Below are 23,723 nucleotides of genomic sequence, written 5' to 3' on the forward strand. Positions count from 1 at the left end.
CCGATATAAAGCTGAAAGTAATAGTACAATATAGAAAATGAAACTGCGTTTATTCTGGGTAGATAGCAAGCACGTGTTCCCCTTATAATGCTTTTCTAGGTCATTGTGTGTCATCAGCACTGCAAATACAGTATCATCAGGTGGACTTCATTGTAGTATGTTAATTTGGCAACTTCACCTGTTCATCTGACAGTGAAGTAATAAAGTAACACACACCACATTCAAAGTTTTATTAATAAAAACAAATACAAAAAATCATCAAGCCAGTCAACAACACAAAATGTGGTCATTTATTTCAAATGAGCTTTTTTCATCAACAGTGATGTGCAATTTCTAATCATCACATTTTCCAAAACGTTTTGGAAGAATAATGCTTAGTAAATTGCATACTGTCACATGTAGTCCTGCCACCTGGCCTATATCACCAAAATGGAATAATTAATATCATTAAACAAACAATAAAAATAATGACCACACCTACTTAATTTAGTTTGCATAATTCATTTTTTAAATTCAAAACATATACTACAAAAATGATGTATTCTATAGTTCTCTATTCCGATATTAAAAGACAATATTCAGTGTAGAACAGCATAATGTGCTTGGCTCAGTGGTTTGAGAATTTACATTGTGTGATGTTTTCTCATGTAAAACTGAAATGGAAAAATCTGGTTTTGAACCTATCCTCTCTGTTCAGAACAGTCCGAAGGTAATGTTGAGTAACATTGAGGCATTGAATGGATTTGTTAATTCTGCAAAATAACGAGAGTAAGGTAGGACCACTTTTCTAATGTAGTAAAATACCATAGCACCCTTATATTTTCTTCAAATTTAGACTTCCTCAAATAAAGTCATCATAAAGAATTGTTAATTAAGGAAGGTGTTGTTCAGATAGTAAAAAATCTGAAAATTAAGGCAACTTCATGAAATCTTGAAGTGGTCTGTCCCTCATTCTTTGCACGAGAGAGAGAGAGCGAGAGAGAGATGCAAAGTGGAGTTTTTTTCCCCAGAGAGAGATGCAAAGTGGGGTTTTTCACCAATGATAAATGCCTGTTTTAAAATATATTTAGATAACAGTAGTAGACTATGACATGTTAAATATTAAAATTGTCTTCTCCACTTTGGTTGGTTTCCATGGAATATTGTACAGGTGAGTTGATTGATCATCTGCCTGTTTTAACCATCTGTGGAAAATAGAGGGAAGAACATGTCAAAAAGAATGCCAGAAAATACAGCACAGCGGCTTAAGATCACCACAAGCTGTGGGACATACCTGTCCTAGATAGAACACAGATCTTCTTGCATTCATCCTCGGTCTCAAAGCGGTTGGCATTTCCTTCACAGCCACCATACCAGAACTGTGCACATGAATTGGCCTGTTTGTCATAATACCACCGGATTTTATACTCCCGACAGGTGCCTTGGTCCAAACTCAGCTTACAGCGGGAATCAAGCTGGACAGACTCTGACAGAATGACATAGAAGGAGAAGAATGACATTCAGTGCATTCGAAAAGTTAAGACAGAAATGACCCAGTTTCTTTATCTAATTCATACAGTGTTTAGAGATGATGTGACTTTTGATCTAGTTGTGAACATGTTGCAGTGAGAGGTCCTAACCTTGGGGGAAAATATGATTAGGAATTGATACCGGCCGAAATTGGCCTGAGCTGGTGGATGAAGCTGAACCCAATGTTCCGGAGGATGATGATGCTGATCCTGATGATGACGATGAAACAGTTGTGTTGGAGTGAGAGGTTTCCCTTGCAGGGAGGATGGATACTGTCTTGTTAACTAAAGCCACAATACCTCCTCGCACATGGGTCCTTATGTCTAAATCTTCACCCTCCTCATCATCCTCCACCTGGATGAATACACACACACACATAGATTAGTTAGACAATAACTCAACGTCTTTACTGCTAAAATGGAATGAATTGACGAACAGAGCAAGGACTATGACTATTACAAAGCAATCATTCAACTGCTCCTCTATAAAAACCCAAGGAGAGTTACTCTTTATGATATAAATCTGTCCTGTAAAGGATTACATGGACCTGCAATGGGAGTGGTCCAGCGTTGAGGGGCAGGGCAAAGGTATCTCCACGGCCTCTGATGTAACTCTGGGAACTGGTACGTCTGCTAGGATTTAGGATAGGGTCCTCATGATAGGTGTTTCCATAGCTGCTGTCCACATAGCCGTTATTCCCATAGGCTTCCGGTACATATCTGTGGTTCCCATAGCCATTGTTCACATTGGTTCCAAAGCCGTTAGCGATGCGATTCATCACAAGGGCTCCATTCTCATCCTCACAGAACTGGCTAACAAGTTTTGACTCCAGAGCTGAAAGACAGAAGAAGGGAAATGACAACCTCCGTTAAAGTGTATGATATCTCTAAGTCAGTTGTGATTACATAATACAAAAGCTGATGTATAGTAATGTGTGATACTATGCACATTTTCCATATATTTTTTTCTGTCATTTAGCAGACACTCTTATCCAGAGCAACTTACAATTAGTGCATTCATCTTAAGACAACTAGGTGAGACGTATGAGCGTGTTAGTCACCTGGTAGAGTGTTGAAGTCGTCGATGAGGTACATATGTTCATTGTCAGGGTCCGAAGCGATCAGATTGAGCTCACGGAGAAACTCGGCCTGGGTTGTATCTGAGTTGTTAACAATCCCCAGGGCATACATCTCAATGTTGGCAGCATGGGCCTCCCTCACAGCAATGTCTAGCTTCACAGGCTCTCGTTTGTCTGTCTTTCCATCTGTGATGACAATGGCCACCTTCCTGACTCCAGTACGGGCACTGTAGAAGGCTTCTTGGGTAGCCTTCCGGATGGCAGTGCCAGTGTAGGTGCCCTCACCCATGTAGGGCATTTTCCTGATGGCCTCCTTAACATCCTGCTTGGTCATGTAGCGTGCCAGGTTGAACTCCAGTTTGACATCCAGACTGTACAGGACCAGTCCAATTCTGGTGGTGTTACGTCCAACAGTGGTACGGTCTACCAACGCTGTGACAAAGTCCTTGATAATTTCAAAGTTTTCCGGACCAACACTCTCTGAGCTGTCAATGACGAATACAAGTTCCATTGGCATCTCCTTGCACTTCACTCCACATCCTGAAAGCACGAGAGAGATGCTGAATAGCTACTGACATGATTTCATCTATGCTTCATGTTTTATCTTGGATTTGTTACTATCACGGTTCAACAGTCTTACCACAGATTTCCTTGATCAATTTAATGATGTCTTCTCTCTGGAAGTGACAGGAGTGTGAGTTACATTCATTTATTATATATTTCTTCTATATCACAGCATCGATGATGTAGTATGCAAAGTTTGTGAACTTACTGTAAGGCCGGCTTCACCTTTTATTCCTGGTCTCCCCTGAGACACAAGAAAACATTTAAATTCATGGATTGATCATATACCATGGCCTTGAAATGTTGTAAAATATGACATTACTCACAGACTCTCCATGAACCCCATGATCTCCCAGATCTCCCTTTCCTCCCTTATTTCCTCTCTCCCCCTGCAAGCCACGGTCGCCCTGGAGTGAAGAGGCAGGATGACTGCTGTTAGAGACAAGGTCACTGCATCCATCAGTAGACGAGTTCCATGAGGTTAAGCACACATCTTACCTTAGCTCCTGGGAATCCTTCCCCTGAGGGTCCCCTTGGCCCTGTCACACCCTGAGACCCCTGCCCACCCTAAAAACAAAAGATGAACCATAAATCAAAACAAGACCCATAGGGTGGTCATTTAAAAAGGTCAGATACCTGGAAAAGTGCTAGAACACACTGAAGGTCATAGGTCAGGAATGTACTTTGTTAATTAACATACCTTGGGGCCCTGCAGACCTTCTCCTGGTGGCCCTGTTGGACCAAGGGGTCCTGGCCTTCCAATGTTACCCTGGAAACCAATGATGCTAGTGTTATAGGAGGGGACAGACATACTACAGACTCAAATCAGTGAAGTTGACTAAGTTGGGCATTGCCATTACAGCTGGACTACTGATATGTGATAAGGTACACTACATGACCAAAAGTATGTGGACACTCTTCAAACATCTCATTCCAAAATCATCAAAAGCATTAATATTGAGTGTGTTCCCCGTTTGCTGATACAACAGCCTCCACTCTTCTGGGAAGGCTTTCCACTAGATGTTGGAACATTGCTGCAGGGACTTGCTTCCATTCAGCCACAAGAGAATTAGTTAGGCACTGATGTTGGGCAATTAGGCCTAGCTCGCAGTTCGCAGTTCGCAGTTCCAATTCATCCCAAAGGTGTTTGATGGGGGAGAGCTCAGGGCTCTGTGCAGGCCAGCCAAGTTCTTCCACACTGATCTCGGTATGGACCTCGCTTTGTACACAGGGTCATTGCCATGCTGAAACAGGAAAGGGCCTTCCCCAAACTGTTGCCACAAAGTTGGAAGCACAGAATCGTCTAGAACGTCATTTTATACTGTAGCATTAAGATTTCCCTTCACTGGAACTAAGGGGCCTAGCCCCAATCATGAAAAACAGCCCCATACCATTATTCCTCCTTCACCAAACATTACAGTTGGCACCATGCATTCGGGCAGGTTGCGTTTTCCTAGCATCCGCCAAATCCAGATTTGTCCGTCCGACTGTCAGATGGTGAAAATGTTTTAATTACTCCAGAGAACGCTTCCACTGCTCCAATGGCGGCGAGCTTTACACAACTCAAGTCGACGCTTGGCATTGCGCATGGTGATCTTAGGCTTGTGTGTGGCTGCTCGACCACGGAAACGGATTTCATGAAGCTCCTGATAAACAGTTATTGTGCTGATGCTGCTTCCAGAGGCAGTTTGGAACTCGGTAGTGAGTGTTGCAACCGAGGACAGACAATTTTACGAGCTGCCTGCTTCAGCACTCGCCGGTCCCGTTCTGTGAGCTTGTGTGGCCTACCACTTCGCGGCTGAGACGCTGTTGCTCCTAGACGTTTCCACTTCACAATAACAGCACTTACAGTTGACCAGGGCAGCTCTAGCAGGGCAGAAATTTGACCAACTGACTTGTTGGAAAGGTGGCATCCTATGACGGTGTCACGTTGAAAGTCAATGAGCTCTTCAGTAAGGCCATTGTACTGCCAATGTTTGTCTATAGAGATCTCATGGATTTCTGCTCAATTTTATACACCTGACAGCAACGGGTGTGGCTGAAATAACCAAATCCACAAATTTGAAGGGGTGTCCACATACTTTTGTATATATAGTGTATGTCACTCATTACACTCAATGTGACCTCTGTATACATAAGGAATCTCTATTTGTGTCAGAGGTTAATATTCGTTTCATACCGGTGGTCCTTGCACACCCTCTCCCATTGGGCCTGGCAAACCTGGCAATCCTCTGAAGCCAATGTCTCCCTAGGACAGACATATTTACAAACACAAACAATACACACGTCATATTCCCATGCACTAGGTTGTAGCAGATTGACATGCATAGAGGATTTAGGGCCAGATAAATAACAAGTACCTTAGGTCCTGGGATGCCAACGCCCTCAGGGCCCTGCTCTCCCTGTAGACCCGGAAGACCTGGAGGACCCTAAACGAGGAACAGGGGACAACCCAAACTTCATGAGAGACTGAGTTTGACTAAACGGCACCAATCTGCAATTAGGACATGAAGATTCATGAGTTTGTAGGTTGGTTTGTTGGTACGACTCACCACTGGTCCAGGGAAACCTTCACCTTTGGGCCCAAATTGACCTGGTGGACCAGAATTACCGCGGTCACCCTGGTAAGACATCATTCAAACAATGAGCATATCATACAGGTGTAGGACCTTCATTTGAGACTTTTCTAACAGCAGGAAAATAATCCTGCCGCAACAGGAAATGTGAATTATTGTGTGGATTATGATTCATTTACATTTTTTGTAGGGATTGATACATTTTTTTGTTATGGCAAATCAAGTCTCACATTTGACTTTAGAAGCCTTTTTAAACCTTGATTACACTACAAGTTTTCATTTGGGCGGCAGGTCGCTTAGCGGTTATAGCCTTCGGCCAGGAACTGAAAGGTCGCCAATTTGAATCCCTAAACCGACAAGGTGAAAAATCTGTTGATGTGCCCTTAAGCAAGGCACTTAACCCTAATAGCTTCAGGGTCGCCGTCGATAATGGCAGACCGTGACCCCACTCTCAGAGGGTGTCTCAGGGAGAGTTGAGATATGCAAAAAACACATTTCTAATTCACACATGCATATTAATACACACTTGTACATGTGTGAAAAAGGACAAATATAAGCACACATCGTTATTATTTCCTGCAGGAACAGGGTGATCAAAGATCCTACACCTGTATGTCACCACAGTTTTTTGTGAGTTATTTATTGGTAACTGCAACACTTACCTTCGGCCCAGGCAGCCCATAGCCTGTCTCTCCAATAGGCCCAGACGGACCAGGAGGGCCTAGATCACCCTGAGACAGAGAGAGGGCGAGATAGGGAAATGCTGTTTTTCAGCCAGGATCTGATGATGCATGGCAATGACCTGTGTGTAGCAGTGTTTCTTATGTACAGTACTTGACAAGAACAGCATAGAGAAACAGGGTGTTAATAGATGTGTATTTCTTACCTTAGGACCTGCAATGGCCCGTCCCGGTAGTCCTGACATGCCCAGTCGGCCCGGTGTGCCAGGCTCTCCCTGAAAGAAGAATGGGCAATAATTTCCCTTGAACTCTAGATACACTACATGACCAAACGTATGTGGACACCTGCTCGTTGAACATCTCATTTCAAAATCATGGGCATTAATATGGAGTTGGTCCCCCCATTTGCGGCTATAACAGCCTCCACTCTTCTGGGAAGTCTTTCCACTAGATGTCGGAACATTGCTGCGGGGACTTGCTTCCATTCAGCCACAAGAGCATTAGTGAGGTCGGGGACTGATGTTAGGCCTGTTTGATGGAGTTGAGGTCAGGGCTCTGTGCAGGCCAGTCAAGTTTTTCCACACTGATCTCAACATACCAGCAAGCTCAGAATCGTCTAGAATGTCATTGTATCCTGTAGCATTAAGATTTCCCTTCACTGGAACTAAGGGGCCTAGCCCCAGACCATTAATCATCCTCCACCAAACTTTACAGTTAGCACTATGCATTGGGGCAGGTAGCATTTTCCTGGCATCCACCAAACCCAGATTCGTCTGCTGGACTGACAGATGGTGAAGCGTAATTCATCACTCCAGAGAACACGTTTCCACTGTTCCAGAGTCCACTGGTGGCAAGCTTTACACCACTCCAGTCAACGCCTTGCATCGCACATGATGATCTTAGGCTTTTGTGTCTGCTCGGACACGGAAACCCATTTCATGAAGCGCCCGAGAAACAGCTTTTGTACCGACGTTGCTTCCAGAGGCAGTTTGGAACTCGGTAGTGACTGATGCAACCGAGGACAGACAATTTTACTTGCTTCAGCACTCGGTGGTCCCATTCCGTGAGATTGTGTGGCCTACCACTTCACGGCATAGCCATTGTTGCTACGTTTCCACTTCAAAATAACAGCACTTACAGTTGAATGGTGCAGCTCTAGCTGACTTGTTGGAAAGGTGGCATCCAATGATGGTGCCACGTTGAAAGTCGCTGAGCTCTTCAGTAAGGCCATTCTACTGCCAATATTTGTCTATGGAGATAGCATGGCTGTGTGTTCAATTTTATACACTAGTCAGCAATGGGTGTCGCTGAAATACCCGAATCCACTCATTTGAAGGGGTGTCCACATACTTGTGTATATACACGACCATTCAAAAGTTTGGAGTCACTTAGAAATGTCCTTGTTTTTGAAAGAAAAGGAAACTTTCTGTCCATTAAAATAACATCAAATTGATCAGATATACAGTGTAGACATTGTTAATGTTGTAAATGACTGTTGTAGCTGGAAACGGCTGATTTTTAATGGATTCTCTACATAGGCGTACAGAGGCGCATTGTCAGCAACCATCACTCCTGTGTCCCAATGGCACGTTGTGTTAGCTAATCCAAGTTTATCATTTTAAAAGGCTAAATGATCGTTAGAAAACCATTTTTACAGTTACAGTGGGGCAAAAAAGTATTTAGCCAGCCACCAATTGTGCACATTCTCCCACTTAAAAAGATGATAGAGGCCTGTAATTTTCATCATAGGTACACTTCAACTATGACAGACAAAATGAGAAAAGAAAATCCAGAAAATCACATTGTAGGATTTTTAATGAATTTATTTGCAAATTATGGTGGAAAATACGCTCTTTCTGTGAAGATGTTCGGGCCATTTATGTAATCATCTAGAGCAGGGCTCTCCAACCCTGTTCCCGAAGAGATACTGTCCTGTAAGTGTAAGCTGGTTGATAAGCTGAATCAGCTGCGTTTCAACTGGGGTTGGATTGAAAACCTAAAGGAGGGTAACTCTCCACGAACAGGGTTGGAGAGCCCAGATCTAGAGTATTTTGGTTGAACTCAAACAAAAAAAATTAAGATATGTTTACTAAATACAATCTGTAAAGTAGATTACTATACTGGTTGAACAATGAAGATTTGTCAAACTCAGAATGAAACCCCAGTTGTCACAATAACAATACACCTGCCCTGTAGTGATCAGACAGTGTTCGGTCTCAGACAGTGTTCGGTCTCAGACAGTGTTATTGTGTTATTCTCACCTTTGCCCCTGAGGGTCCGGTCATGCCAGAAGGTCCATGTAATCCACGGATGCCCCTCTGACCCTGATCTCCCTGGGAGGGGTGGAGCACACAGAATTTACATGACCCCCTCTTGGTGCTTACAGGTTAGTATGACAGAAGAAGGGTAAGGATGTGAAACCTACCTTCTCGCCCTGGATGCCGATCCCTGCTGCACCCTCAGAACCTCTGAGGCCAGCGATACCAAACTCACCCTGGCAGAGGGGGCAGAAACAAACCCTTTCACATTGGCACATTCCCTTTTGTTGTGGTATACTGTATCTATAGAAGTGGTGTAAAGGTGAAATAACACACCTTCTGTCCTGGAGCCCCGTCCTCTCCTGGAAGACCAGGTAAGCCAGCCAGGCCATATGCACCAGGCTCACCCTGAAAAAGAAACAAATAGCTTTTTAAAATACTCAGTGGTCAGTTTATTAGGTACACTCATCTAGTATGGTGTCGGACTCCCTTTGCCTCCAGAACAGCCTGAATTGGTATCAAGGGACATAACGTGTGCCAGGAAAACATTCCCTACACCATCCTATGCTGTTGACACTGGTCAGGATGGGGTCATGGACTCATGCTGCTTATTCCAAATCCTGACTATGTCAACAGCATGACGTAACAGGAACCGGGATTGGTCAGACCAGGCAATGTTTTTCCACTTCTGCTCACTGGAGTCGCTTCTTCATGTTTTTAGCTGAACCTGCTGTGGTCGCAATAGACCATCCGTGACAAGGACCGATGAGTTGTGTGTTCTGAAATGCCGTTCTGCACATGTAAAAAGCCCAGGAGGCTGGCAGTTTCTGAGATACTGGAACCGGCGAATCTGGCACTGACAAACATACCATGCTCAACAACTGCATTGAAAAGACGAACGCAATCAGGCTACAGAAAGCGGATACAGTGGGCGAGGTCTTCAGCACTCCTCCCACAAGTCTCCAGAAAACTTCTGTTTTGGGACCTTTTCATTATAACGTTGGACGAAATACATTCAGAGTGTGTGAGGAACGTGTTTGCTTGACTCATAAATTCTAGTCTGCTATCTAATATTTAGAAAACATATTTCTTATTTGGCTAGAGTTATGCTAACCCATTTTCTTGCTTGCTGGCTAGATACAGAGGTTAGCTGGCTTGTTAGCTACAGTAGTTAGCTACTGGCATCAATTTTTGTTATGTTATTTTCATATTTTCCCTATTCCACTGTTTGTAGAATGCATTCTGGCATTTGAATATAGTGCAGGAAAAGGGAATCCAGAGACTGTGGACACGGTAGACACATTTAAACATAGGTGTACACGCATGATGCACTCGGAATTCCATGATCAGAACTTTATGATCAGAATATTAAAGCAGGTCCCAAGTTTTTGCCCATTCTAATGTTCAGTCGGTGTACCTAATAAACTGGCTGCTGAGCGATCACCAGGCTAATTTGAGGAGGCATTTCTTTACTATTTGGAAGAGGGTGGATAAAGTATTTATTTGTCTTACCTTTGGCCCTGGCTCACCAACACCTCTTTCCCCTGTAACTCCAAGCTCTCCTGGTAAACCTTGATCGCCCTGGAAGTAAGAAAATGGAAAGTAGCATTTGATGAAATCCCTACAGTGACTGTACGTACATAACCCAACCAGAAGCCATGGATTACAGGCATAATCCTCACTGAGCTAAAGGGTAGAGCTGCCGCTTTCAAAGAGCGGGACTCTAACCCGGAAGCTTATAAGAAATCGCGCTATGCCCCCGACAAACCATCAAATAGGCAAAGTATCAATACAAGACTAAGATTGAATCGTACTACTCTGGCTCCTACGCCTTTTGGATGTGGCAGGGCTTGCAAACTATTACAGACTAAAAGGGAAGCACAGCCGCGACCTGCCCAGTGACACAAGCCTAACAGGCGAGCTAAATTACTTTTATGCTCGCTTCGAGACAAGCAACACTGAAACATGCATGAAAGCATCTGCTGTTCAGGACGACCGTGTGATCACACTCTCCTTGGCCGATGTGAGAAAGACCTTTAAACCGGTCAACCTTCACAAGACGGATTACCAGGATGTGTACTCTGAGTGTGCGCTGACCAACTGGCAAGTGTCTTCACTGACATTTTCAACCGGTCCCTGACTGAGTCTGCAATGCTAACATGTTTCAAGCAGACCACCATAGTCCCTGTGCCCAAGAACACTAAGGTAACCTGCCTAAATGACTACCGACTCATAGCACTCACGTCTGTAGCCATAAAGTGCTTTGAAAGGCTGGTCTGGGCTCACATCAACACCATTGTCCCATAAAACCTAGACCCGCTCCAAATTGCTTACTGCCCCAACAGATCCACAGATGATGCAATCTCTATTGCACTCCACACTGCCCTTTCCCACCTGGACAAAAGGAACATCTATGTGAGAATGCTATTCATTTACTACAGCTCAGCGTTCAACACCATAGTGCCCTCAAAGCTCATCACTAAGCTAAGGACTCTGGGACGAAACACCTCCCTCTGCAATTGGATCCTGGACTTTCTGACGGGCCGCCCCCAGGTGGTAAGGGTAGGTAACAACACATCTGCCACGCTAAACCTCAACAGCCTATAGGAAGGAGGTCAGAGACCTGGCCGTGTGGTGCCAGGATAACAAACTCTCCCTCAATGTGATCAAGAGAAAAGAGATGATTGTGGACTACAGGAAAAGGAGGACCGAGCACACCCCCATTCTCATCTACGGGGCTGTAGTGGAACAGGTTGATAGCTTCAAGTTCCTTGGTGTCCACATCACCAACAAAATATAATAATAATAATAATAATATATGCCATTTAGCAGACGCTTTTATCCAAAGCGACTTACGGTCCAAATACACCAAGACAGTCGTGAAGAGGGAATGACAAATCCTATTCTTCCTCAGGAGACTGAAAAGATTTGGCATGGGTCTTCAGATCCTCAAATGTTCTACAGCTGCACCATCAAGATCATTCTGACAGGTTGCATCACTGCCTGGTATGGCAATTGCTCGGCCTCCGACCACAAGGCACTACAGAGGGGAGTGCGTACGGCCCAGTACATCCCTGGGGCCAAGCTTCCTGCCATCCAGGACCTCTATACCAAGCGGTGTCAGAGAAAGGCCCTAAAAATGGTCAAAGACTCCAGCCACCCTAGTCGTAGACTGTTCTCTCTGCTACCGCACGGCAAGCGGTACTGGAGTGCCAAGTCTAGGACAAAAAGGCTTCTTAACAGCTTCTACCCCCAAGCCATACAACTACTGAACAGCTTATCAAATGGCTACCCAGACTATTTGCATTGTCCCCCCCCCCTCTTTTACACTGCTGCTACTCTCTGTTTATTATCTATGCATAGTCACTTTAAATCTACCTACATGTGCATATTACCTCAATTACCTCGACTAACCTGTGCCCCTGCACATGGTCTCGGTACCGGTACAGTATATAGCCTCGCTACTGTTATTTTACTGTCGTTCTTTAAATATTTGTTATTTACTCATTTATTTTTTAATCAACACTTATTGTTCTTAAAACTGCATTGTTTTTTGAGGGCTTGTATAAGTAAGCATTTCACTGTAAGGTTGTTGTATTTGACAAATACAATTTGATTTGACATTATCTAGGCGTAACACCAACCTTAGGTCCAGGTAAGCCCTCTCCTTGTGTCCCTCTGCCGCCAGGTGGACCCCTGGGACCCTCCACTCCCTGAGGAATAACAATCACAATTACGTCAGTGTGTGTGTGTGTGTGTGTGTGTGTGTGTGTGTATGCGGTGGTGACTTGTCCCACCTGTTTTGAGCCCCACATTTTTACGACCCCCCCCCTCCCGTTTTGCATGTTATTTTGGCATTAATACCTGTCACATATCGGTTTGCAAACAATATAATAAAATAACAAATCATTGACTTATAATAAAGTCGCATACAACCATGGTCTCTTTTTCTGCTTTCTTGAGTTAAGAAAGTGTATGTTGGTAGCCGTTAGTAGCCCATGAGACTCACTCTAAAAATTTGGTCAATTTTCCTCTCATTAATTTTGCCTACTGTTCTGACTTGATGGTGCACATGTAGACTATAACCTGTTTTAGAGAAATGTAATCATCGAATATTGTAAGAGCTTTCATTGTCTGCTTAAATGACCCCTTTATTTATCCAATGGTTTTGACTTGGTGTACAGGGACAACACCGTAAGAACGGCCCATGTTCTGAATTCAGTCACTGTACATTTCAAAAGTGCTGAACAAATAGTTATATTGACTAGGTCTGTCCTAGCTCGCTCATTAATGTCTTAATCGAAATTACGATTTGCTTCTTATTCTCTGGTCGTCACTTATGTCATAGTTTGTACATCTCAATTGTCAGTAGTAACCAGATTTGTTTAAGCAAGTCAGCCATATCAGCTAGATTTTTAAAAAATGCAGTAAATGAGTCAGAATGAACTGTCGCTGCCAGACAAGGCACCATTGATAGCTAGGTGTAGTAGTGGTAAGTTGTTGGGTCTGCTGTTGGGACAGCTTTACGTAAGCCCTACCAGTTTGTGGGCACCGTTTGTCATCGTTATAGCACAATTAATCTATTGTTTAGTGTTGTGTTGTGTAGTGGCTTTGCCGGCATGCATCCCTCAATTGTTTTGGCTCACCAAAATGTACATGCTAAAATCGCCACTGTTCGTATGTGATGTACATGCAAGTGTAGTATTACAGTTGAAGTCAGAAGTTTTCATACAGCTTAGCCAAATACATTTAAACTCAGTTTTTCACAATTCCTGACATTTAATCCTAGTAAAAATTACCTGTCTTAGGTCAATTAGGATCACCAATTTATTTTAAGAATGTGAAATGTCAGAATAATAGTAGAGAGAATGATTTATTTGAGCTTTTATTTCTTTCATCACATTCCCAGTGGGACAGAAGTTTACATACACTCAATAGCCTTCCACTAGCTTCCCACAATAAGTTGGGTGAATTTTGGCCCATTCCTCCTTACAGAACTGGTGTAACGGAGTCAGATATGCTCGCATACGATTTGTAGGTTCTGCCCACAAATTTTCTATAGGATTGAGGTCAGGGCTTTGTGATGGCCACTCTAATACCTTGACTTTGTTGTCCTTAAGCCATTTTGTTACAACTTTGGAAGTATGCTTGGGGTCAAAGCACCCCCACAATATGATGCTGCCACCCCCGTGCTCCACGGTTGGGATGGTGTTCTTCGGCTTGCAAACCTCCCCCTTTTACCTCCAAACATAACGATGGTCATTATGGCCAAACAGTTCTATCTTTGTTTTGTCAGACCAGAGGACATTGCTCCAAAAAGTACGATCTTTGTCCCCATGTGCAGTTGGAAACCATAGTCTGGCTTGTTTTATGGCGGTTTTGGAGCAGTGGCTTCTTCCTTGCTGAGTGGCCTTTCAGGTTATGTCGATATAGGACTTGTTTTTCTGTGGATATAAATACTTTTGTACTGGTTTCCTCCAGCATCTTCACAAGGTCACAAGGTATGATGGCTGCGTGGTCCCATGGTGTTTATACTTGCGTACTATTGTTTGTACAGATGAACGTGGTACCTTCAGGCGTTTGGAAATTGCTCCCAAGGATGAACCAGACTTGTGGAGGTCCGCAATTTTTGTGGTGTCAAGCAAAGAGGCACTGAGTTTGAAGGTAGGCCTTGAAATACATCCACAGTTACACCTCAAATTGACTCAAATGATGTAAATTAGCCTATCAGAAGCTTCTAAAGCCATGACATCAATTTCTGGAATTGTCCAAGCTGTTTAAAGGCACAGTGAACTTTGTGTATGTACATTTCTGACCAACTGGAATTGTGATACAGTGAATTATAAGTGAAATAATTTGTCTGTAAACAATTGTTGGAAAAATGACTTGTGTCATGCACAAACAAGATGTCCTAACCGACTTGCCAAAACTATAGTTTGTTCACAAGAAATTTGTGGAGTGGTTGAAAAACGAGTTTTAATGACTTCAACCTAAGTGCATGTAAACTTCAACTGTAAGTTACTTTTGCCACTCAACTTACCTTCTCCCCCTGGATGCCCGCTCCTGTAAGTCCAACAAGTCCTGGATGACCTGGAGGCCCGAACTCACCCTGAGATCAAACATAGAATCAGTTGAGGGTCAAGGTTGGTATTTAACCCTTTATGAGCATATTGGCCTATCCCACTAGGTACAGACTTCAATTTAACGTCTTCCACAATTTAACGTATTCCACTTTGGTTCAACGTCATTTTGTTGAAATGACATGTTAATTCAACCAGTGTTTGCCCAATGGGATACAGTGCCTTGCAAAAGTATTCACCCCCGTTGGCGTTTTTCCTATTTTGTTTCATTACAACCTGTAATTTAAATTGATTTTTATCTGGATTTCATGGAATGGACATACACAAAATATTCCAAATTGGTGAAGTGAAAAAAATATCTTGTTTCAAAAAATTATAAAAAAATTAAAAACAGAAAAGTGGTGCGTGCAAATGTATTCACCAACTTTGCTATGAAGCCCCTAAATAAGATCTGGTGCAACCAATTACCATCAGAAGTCCCATAATTAGTTAAATAAAGTTCACCTGTGTGCAATCTAAGTGTCACATGATCTGTCACATGATCTCAGTATGTATCTATGTAAATGTATACATACAGTATATATTTACATTTACATATACATACATACACCTGTTCTGATTGGCCCCAGAGTCTGCAACACCACCAAGCAAGCGGCACTATCGGACGGAGATACACCTTTCAGCAGGACAATGACCCTAAGCATACTGCTAAAGCAACACTTCAGTGGTTTAAGGGGAAACATTTAAATGTATTGGAATGGCCTAGTCAAAGCCCAGACCTCAATCCAATTGAGAATCTGTGGTATGACTTAAAGATTGCTGTACACCAGCGGAACTCATCCAACTTGAAGGAGCTGGAGTAGTTTTGCCTTGAAGAATGGGTCCCAGTGGCTAGATGTGCCAAGCTTATAGAGACATATCCCAAGAGACTTGCAGCTGTAATTGCTGAAAAAGGTGACTCTACAAAGTATTGACTTTGTTTGGGGGTGAATAGTTATGCACGCTCAGGTTCAGTTTTTTTGTCTTATTTCTTGCTTGTTTCACAATAAAAAATATTTTGCATCTTCAAAGTGGTAGGCTCGTTGTATAAATGAAATGATACAAACCCCACAAAAATCCATTTTAATTCCAGGTTGTAAGACAACAAAGTAGGAAAAATACCAAGGGGGTTGAATATCTGCATGAGTGCCTTCCTGAAATGCGATGTGCAGTACACATCTTGTTTCTGACTCCAGAGGGCTAAATTCTGTAACCACCAATAAATGTGCTTGAAAACCTTTGCGTCTAACATCATAACATGGTTGTTTATTGAATCCTACAACAGGTGGTGCAAAAATAATACCACCTTAAACTTTGAACCTTTCCACAATAACTAGAGATTTAACACCCTCCCAGCTGGCCCTTCTTTGTCAATGGAGCATTCTAAGGAGACACCTGCTGACTAGGACATTCAGGCTTGTTTATGCACTTCACTAGGTATTTTGTTGGGTGGACATGACATCTTCGCCTGGATGACATTCATTACTGACGTATTCACAGCCCACCTTTTCTCCTTTGATTCCTGCACCCGTCTGTCCTCTCGGCCCCCTCGGTCCGTCCAGCCCCCGGTCTCCCTGCAAAACAAAGACAAGTCATCACCCTTCTCTCCCAGTCACACATCCAGCTCCCACTGGCTCACACATTCACAGACCTATCCTCATTGTTCTCAGTCAATAGCGTAGTAAGGACTGGGCGGGTTAAGTTAGCACCTGTCTCTGTCTTGTGAGTAGTACGACATGGTCCAATGTGAGTGTAGTTATGTTATTCCCAAATCTTTAATTAATGTTGTAATCTGTTTATTTTATCCCTCCGATGAGTGTTGCTTGCCCTTCTCAAACTAAACAGAAAATAATGAAATGCAGACACAGACAATAACATATTAGTTGTTGTGGGGGTTGGCCCATTCTATAGAACTGCCCTGACCCATTTTGGGGTGAGGTACTTTCCCAGAAGTGCCAATGGGTCTGGCACAATTCTGACAGATGTTTGGTTGCCTCAGGACATTTTCTGTGTTTACCCTCCTTTTTCAGGATCTGCCTACTACCAAATGTATGTGCATCAACCACTCAAACTTTCAACAGTGCCATTATGTAATTTGCTTTCAGGTCCTGACTTGAATCAGGAAAAACTTTACTACACATACACATGTGTTAATGCTCATGTCTCTAGATGTTATGATGACAATATAACTAAAATGAAACCCTGAACTCGAAGTGATGTCATGTTTTCATGTGTTCCATTTTGTGCTTGCTTGCCATTCTTAAATCTCATGTAAATCCAGGCCCTCTCCATGTGTATGTAATGTTTGAACAGTCTACATATAAAATATTGTATAAGGTGCATTCGGAATGTATTCAGACTCCTTGACCTTTTCCTCATTTTGTTATTTTACAGCCTTATTCTAAAATGGATTAAAATGTTTCCCCCCCTCATCAATCTACACACAATATCCCACAATGACCAAGCCAAAGGTTTTTGAAAATTTCTGAAAAGAAAAAAATAAATCTCACATTTTCAAAAGTATTCAGACCCTAGTACTTTGTTGAAGCACTTTTGGCAGTAATTACAGCCTTGAGTCTTCTTGGTTATGACTCAACAAGCTTGGCACACCTGTATATGGGGCGGCAGGGTAGCCTAGTGGTTAGAGCGTTGGACTAGTAACCGGAAGGTTGCAAGTTCAAACCCCCGAGCTGACAAGGTACTAATCTGTCATTCTGCCCCTGAACAGGCAGTTAACTGGCTGTCATTGAAAATAAGAATGAATTCTTAACTGACTTGCCTGGTAAAATAAAAAATCTGTGGAGTTTCTCCCATTCTTCTCTGCAGATCCTGTCAGCAATTTTCAGGTCTCTCCAGATCTGTTAGATCAGGTTCAAGTCCGGGACACTCAAGCTCATTCAGAGACTTGTCCTGAAGCCACTCCTGTGTTGTCTTGGCTATGTGCTTAGGGTTGTTGTCCTATTTGAAGGTCCTGAGCAGGTTTATCAAGGAACTCTGTACTTTGCACCGTTCATCTTTCCCTTAATCCTGACTAGTCTCAGGATTAGTCTGATGCTGCCACCACCATGCTTCACCTTAGGGATGGTGCCAGGTTTCCTTCAGAGGTGCCAAAGAGTTCAATCTTGGTTTCATCAGACCAGAGACTCTTGTTTCTCATGGTCTCTGAAATCCAGTGAGAGCTGTGCTTTCATGTGTATGTAATGCCTTGTCTGTTTCCAATGTCATATATGGCCTAACAGATGGGCATCTTCAACAGCCAAGATACTGGTAGAATCAAGAGGTTGAGAAGCCATATTTTTAATAGCAGGTTTACGTCCGTTTCTGCTATTATTGTATTAAAGCTAAATTATTTCGCTTTAATGTTGCTTCCAGAATGGTTGCTACCGGTAATCCCAGAAAAGATGCTGTGGGCTAACACAAATATCACTGGAAACAATGGAATCGTATCCCCACAGTGACCGTAAGTACATATCCCAACCAGCAGGCATGGATTACAGGCAACATCCGCAACCGAGCTAAAGGTTAGAGCTGCCGCTTTCAAGGAGCGGGGCACTAATCTCAAATCAAATCAAGGTTTATTTGTCACGTGCGGCGAATACAACAGGTGTAGTAGACCTTACAGTGAAATGCTTACTTACAGGCTCTAACCAATAGTGCGGGGAAAAAAGGTGTGTGTGTGTGTGTGTGTGTAGGTAAGTAAAGAAATAAAACAACAGTAAAAAGACATTTGAAAATAAGAGGAGCAAGGCTATATACAGACACCGGTTAGTCAGGCTTATTGAGGTAGTATGTACATGTGGGTCTAGTTAAAGTGATTATGCATATATGATGAACAGAGAGTAGCAGTAGCGTAAAAAGAGGGGTTGGCGGGTGGTGAGACACAATGCAGATAGTCCGGTTAGCCAATGTGTGGGAGCCAATTGAGGTAGTATGTACATGAATGTATAGTTAAAGTGACTATGCATATAAGATAAACAGAGAGTAGCAGCAGCATAAAAGAGGGGTTGGGGGGGCACACAATGCAAATAGTCCGGGTAACCAACACCTCCCTCTGCAACTGGATCCTGGACTTCCTGACGGGCAGTCCCCAGGTGGTAAGGCTAGGCAACCACACATTTACCACGCTGATCCTCAACGCGGGGGCCACTCAGGGGTAAGTGCTTAGTCCCCTCCTGTACTCCTTGTTCACCCACGACTGTGTGGCCAAGCACGACTCCAACACCATCATTAAGTTTGCTTATGACACAACGGTGGTAGGCCTGATCACCGACAACGATGAGACAGCCTGCAGGGAGGAGGTCAGAGACATAGCAGTGTGGTGCCAGGAAAACAATCTCTCCCTCAACGTGAGCAAGACAAAGGAGATGATTGTGGACTACAGGAAAAAGAGGGCTGAACATGCCCCCTTTCACATCGACGGGGCTGTAGTGGAGCGGGTCGAGAGTTTCAAGTTCCATGCTGTCCACATTACCAACAAAGTATCATGGTCCAAACACACCAAGAAGGTCGAGAAGAGGACACGACAACGCCTTTTCCCCCTCGGGAGTCTGAAAAGATTTGGCATGGGTCCCCAGAACCTCAAAAAGCTCTACAGCTGCACCATTGAGAGCATCCTGTTGCATCACCGCCTACAGAAGGTAGTGCGTAAAGCCCGGTACATCATTGGGGCCAAGTTTGCTGCCATCCAGGACCTACATTATATACCAGGCGGTGTCAGAGGAAGGCCCCAAAAATTGGCAAAGACTCCTGTCACCCAAGTAATAGACTGTTCTCTCTGCTACCGCAAGTCTAGGACCAAAAGGCTCATTAACAGCTTCTTCCCACAAGCCATAAGACTGCTGAACAATTCATCAAATGGCCACCCGGAGTATTTGCATTTAACCCCCTACACTGATGCCAGTCGCTGTTTATTTTCTATGCATAGTCATTTTGCCCCTACCTACATGTAGAAATTACCTCGACTAACCTGTACCCCGCATATTGACTCGGTACCGGTACCCCTGTATATAGCCTCATTATTGTTATTTTATAGTGTTACTTAGAATTTTTTTTTTACTTTAGTTAATTTTGTAAAATTTTCTTAACTCTATTTAAGGGTGTTAAGGGTGTTAAGTAAGCATTTCACAGTAAGGTCGTACTCGGCGCATGTGACAAATAGAATATGATTTGATTCCAGCTGTACCCAGATAATTTCTCTATTGTATTCATACCTTTGGTCCAGGGAGCCCCTCGCCATGGGGTCCTTTCTCCCCTTGAACACCTTGTGGCCCTTGAGGCCCCTGTAAAATAAATCAGCATAATTATTTTTCCAACATTGGGTCAGATGGCACTGTCTTTGAAGTTGTCATCCCAGCTCATATTTCCTACTGTGATATACAGTATTACTCAAAGTTGGAAAAAAATCAGTCTGGTTGTCAATGAAACCAAACTACGTAATGCAGTATGCTACAGTAAAATGCTAGTAGAGTTTCTGTCCACTCACTGGCTGGCCATGTTCACCCAGCCCTGGCGGACCAGGGGGGCCGAGTCTTCCCTGGAATCCCAGATCACCCTAGAAAGAAGACATGGCGAGATGGAACAGGTAACATAAAACAATTAATTAGTTAGACAAAAGCAATAATAGAAAAAAAACGTACCTTTGGTCCAGGAAGTCCAATACCAGTTTCTCCCTGAATTCCGGGCGGCCCAGTTAGACCACGGTCACCCTATGATAACCAACACGAGAGACACAGAAAAGTTAGCAACAAACAAAGTTAGGAGCTTAACACAGACCCACTCTAAAGAACAAGGGAGTGGGTTATCGAAGACAACCACGACACCAATAATTGCTTCTAATACTTCTAATGCTTCTAATGTCCTTGAACCAATGATTTGAAAATCGCACACAAAATAAGTTATGAGGATAATTTAGTTGCTAATGGCAGTCTGCAGTACCAAGGTCGGCCTTCCAATTGAGTTACTCAATTAGAGTGGGCAACACTGAGCTAGCCTGTAAAGTGACTTCCTGGTGTAGCTCAAACTGGCATGTCGCCATGAGACACCATCTTAACCGACTTCATTTGGCTTCAATGCGCTACTTTATCTTCACATAGACATGAATGGTGTCACATGATCGATGGCTTTGATCATTCATTTATACAGTCAATGGTTACAGAAAAAGGGCAGTCCAAAGCTCGAATTCTGTTTACGCAGATCAGACAACCTTTAAACATCCAGTTGTTTTACATTTACATTCAGATGAATGTTAATTGACATCCCACAGAAACATCGCCCTTTGATCTCTCTTACTCAGATACAGTTGAAGTCGGAGGTTTACAATTAATTGACATCATTCGAGTCAGTTGGTGGTCTACCTGTGGATGTATTTCGAGGCCAACCTTCCAATTGTGCCTCTTTGCTTGACGTCATGGGAAAATCTAAAGAAATCAGCCAAGACCTCAGAAAAATAAATTGTAGACCTCCACAAGTCTGGTTCATCCTTGGGAGCAATTTCCAAATGCTTAAAGGTACCACGTTCATCTGTACAAACAATAGTACGCAAGTATAAACACCATGGGACCACGCAGCCGCCATACTGCTCAGGAAGGAGACGCGTTCTGTCTCCTAGAGATGAACATACTTTGGTGTAAAAAGTCTAAATCAATCCCAGAACAACAGCAAAGGACCTTGTGAAGATGTTGGAGGAATAGGTACAAAACTCCCTATATCCACAGTAAAATTAGTCCAATATCGACATAACCTGAAAGGCTGCTCAGCAAGGAAGAAGCCACTGCTCCAAAACCGCCATAAAAAAGCCAGACTTTGCCAGGTTTGCAACTGCACATGGGGACAAAGATCATACTTTTTGGAGAAATGTCCTCTGGTCTGATGAAACAAAAATATAAATGTTTGGCCATAATGACCATCGTTATGTTTGGAGGACAAAGGGGAAGGCATGCAAGCTGAAGAACACCATCTCAACCGTGAAGCACGGGGATGGCAGCATCATGTTGTGGGGGTGCTTTGGTGCAGGGGGGACTGGTGCACTTCACAAAATAGATGGCATCATGAGACAGGAAAATTATGTGGATATATTGAAGCAACATCTCAAGACATCAGTCAGGTGGTTAAAGCTTGGTCGCAAATGGGTCTTCCAAATAGACAATGGCCCCAAGCATACTTCCAAAGTTGTGGCAAAATGGCTTAAGGACAACAAAGTCAAGGTATTGGAGTGATCATCACAAAGCCCTGACCTTAATCCCATAGAAGATTTGTGGACAGAACTGAAAAAGTGTGTGTGAGCAAGGAGGCCTACAAACCTGACTCAGTTACACCAGCTCTGTCAGGAGGAATGGGTAAAAATTCACCCAACCTATTGTGGGTAGCTTGTGGAAGGCTACCTGAAACATTTGACCCAAGTTAAACCATTTAAAGGCAATGCTACCAAATACTAATTGGGTGTATGTAAACTTCTGACCCACTGCGAATGTGATGAAAGAAATAAAAGCTCAAATAAATAATTATCTCTACTATTATTTTGACATTTCACATTCTTAAAATAAATTGGTGATCCTAACTGACCTAAGACAGGTAATTTTTACTAGGATTAAATGTCAGGAATTGTGAAAAACTGAGTTTAAAGGTATTTGGCTAAGGTGTATGTAAACCTCCAACTTGAACTGTATATATTGATATAATATCAATTATATTCTTCCTAAATTTGACTTATAAACAAAGCCTAGTATTGCTCAGAAAATACTTGCACATAGACTATTTTTGAAGTTGATGAGAAAAAGCTCATAACAGAACTTCTGATCTCGAAGGTAATTACTCAAATGTGTTATAAATCAAGCAGACCCACTGGGTGCACACTGGTTGAATCAACAGTAATTTAATGTAATTTGTCAATGTATTGTGACGTGGAATCAACATGGAAAAGACAAAAAAGTAAATATACTAGTACTGTTTTCATCTAATTCCAACCAGCTTTGTAAAAATTTGTAGGGGCCAAAACGTTGCCCACCTTTCCATGTACAGTGCAGTTCAGACAATAGCTCATCCACCAGAGTTGCAAACAATGAAATTAAGGTAAAAGTTAAACTTAAATACATCAATCTAATTTCAGCATGATCATCAGAACTATGTACACTTTGAAATTAAGTTGAAAATAAAGAAAACTCATATTTTTCATCCTATATTCAATATATTAGGTGGTGGAAATGATGTTGGATTTCATATTTGATTATGTTTCATACATCAATGTTGAAAAAGAAGAGGCCCACGCCTGCCACTTTGGAGCCAGTCACTTTTATTGTAAATGAGAATATAATGTTTTTTAACACTTGTACATTAATGTGGATGCTACCATGATAATGGATAATCCTGAATGTGTTAGAAAGATACAAAGGGTCAAAGATCATACACCCAAGACATGCTATCATTCCCTGTTATTGATAATAGTAATGGTAAAAGTTGGAGGTATGATCTTTGACCCTATGTAACTTTCCCACTCATCATTATCCACAATTCTTTCACATAATCATGGTAGCATCCACATTAATGCAGAAGTATTTCGAAACATATTATATTCTTATTTACAATAAAAGTGACTCCAAAATGACTATAGATTATACACCATTCATTTCTAATGGGTACAAACTAATCTGAAACCCAACCAAAACGAACTGCAAATGTATCCAACAAGTGTGTAGAGTTACAAGCTTGATGTAGTCATTGTGTGCTGGGAAAATGGGACCAAATACTAAACTTTTGACTACTTTATTTATAAGAATCTTTAGGGGGAAAAAATTACTTGTTAAACAAAATCTATTTCTCTGAGTAATTGTATTAGTATAAAATATTATAATTCCCAAATTCTTTGAGCATGCAATATATTGTAGCTCACTATTTGAATTATTTTATACAGTTATAGTTGCTCATCTTTATCAAGGGTGACAATT

General features: G+C 42.5%; 1 protein-coding gene across 1 annotated transcript in view; it reads right to left on the reverse strand.

The window, feature by feature from the left end:
- Positions 1-216: 216 nt before the first annotated feature.
- Positions 217-23,723, reverse strand: part of LOC118367092 (collagen alpha-1(XXVIII) chain-like) — a 35,995-nt gene continuing 12,488 nt past the window's right edge. Inside the window, exons 12-36 of the mRNA XM_035750121.2 lie at positions 20,421-20,489; positions 20,267-20,335; positions 19,995-20,063; positions 16,290-16,358; positions 14,706-14,774; positions 12,310-12,378; positions 10,178-10,246; positions 9,002-9,073; positions 8,833-8,901; positions 8,669-8,740; positions 6,614-6,682; positions 6,390-6,458; positions 5,704-5,772; positions 5,512-5,580; positions 5,331-5,399; positions 3,852-3,920; positions 3,650-3,718; positions 3,478-3,558; positions 3,360-3,395; positions 3,228-3,264; positions 2,570-3,127; positions 2,057-2,343; positions 1,620-1,863; positions 1,274-1,465; positions 217-1,184 (exon numbers count right to left, since the gene is read on the reverse strand). Of these exons, the coding sequence (XP_035606014.1) occupies positions 1,177-1,184; positions 1,274-1,465; positions 1,620-1,863; positions 2,057-2,343; positions 2,570-3,127; positions 3,228-3,264; positions 3,360-3,395; positions 3,478-3,558; positions 3,650-3,718; positions 3,852-3,920; positions 5,331-5,399; positions 5,512-5,580; positions 5,704-5,772; positions 6,390-6,458; positions 6,614-6,682; positions 8,669-8,740; positions 8,833-8,901; positions 9,002-9,073; positions 10,178-10,246; positions 12,310-12,378; positions 14,706-14,774; positions 16,290-16,358; positions 19,995-20,063; positions 20,267-20,335; positions 20,421-20,489 (2,622 nt within the window). The 3' untranslated portion in view covers positions 217-1,176. The remainder of the gene's footprint in view (positions 1,185-1,273; positions 1,466-1,619; positions 1,864-2,056; positions 2,344-2,569; positions 3,128-3,227; positions 3,265-3,359; positions 3,396-3,477; positions 3,559-3,649; positions 3,719-3,851; positions 3,921-5,330; positions 5,400-5,511; positions 5,581-5,703; positions 5,773-6,389; positions 6,459-6,613; positions 6,683-8,668; positions 8,741-8,832; positions 8,902-9,001; positions 9,074-10,177; positions 10,247-12,309; positions 12,379-14,705; positions 14,775-16,289; positions 16,359-19,994; positions 20,064-20,266; positions 20,336-20,420; positions 20,490-23,723) is intronic.

The sequence above is a fragment of the Oncorhynchus keta genome, chromosome 34 (genome assembly GCF_023373465.1).
Source record: "Oncorhynchus keta strain PuntledgeMale-10-30-2019 chromosome 34, Oket_V2, whole genome shotgun sequence".
In the NCBI taxonomy this organism is placed as follows: Eukaryota; Metazoa; Chordata; class Actinopteri; order Salmoniformes; family Salmonidae; genus Oncorhynchus; species Oncorhynchus keta.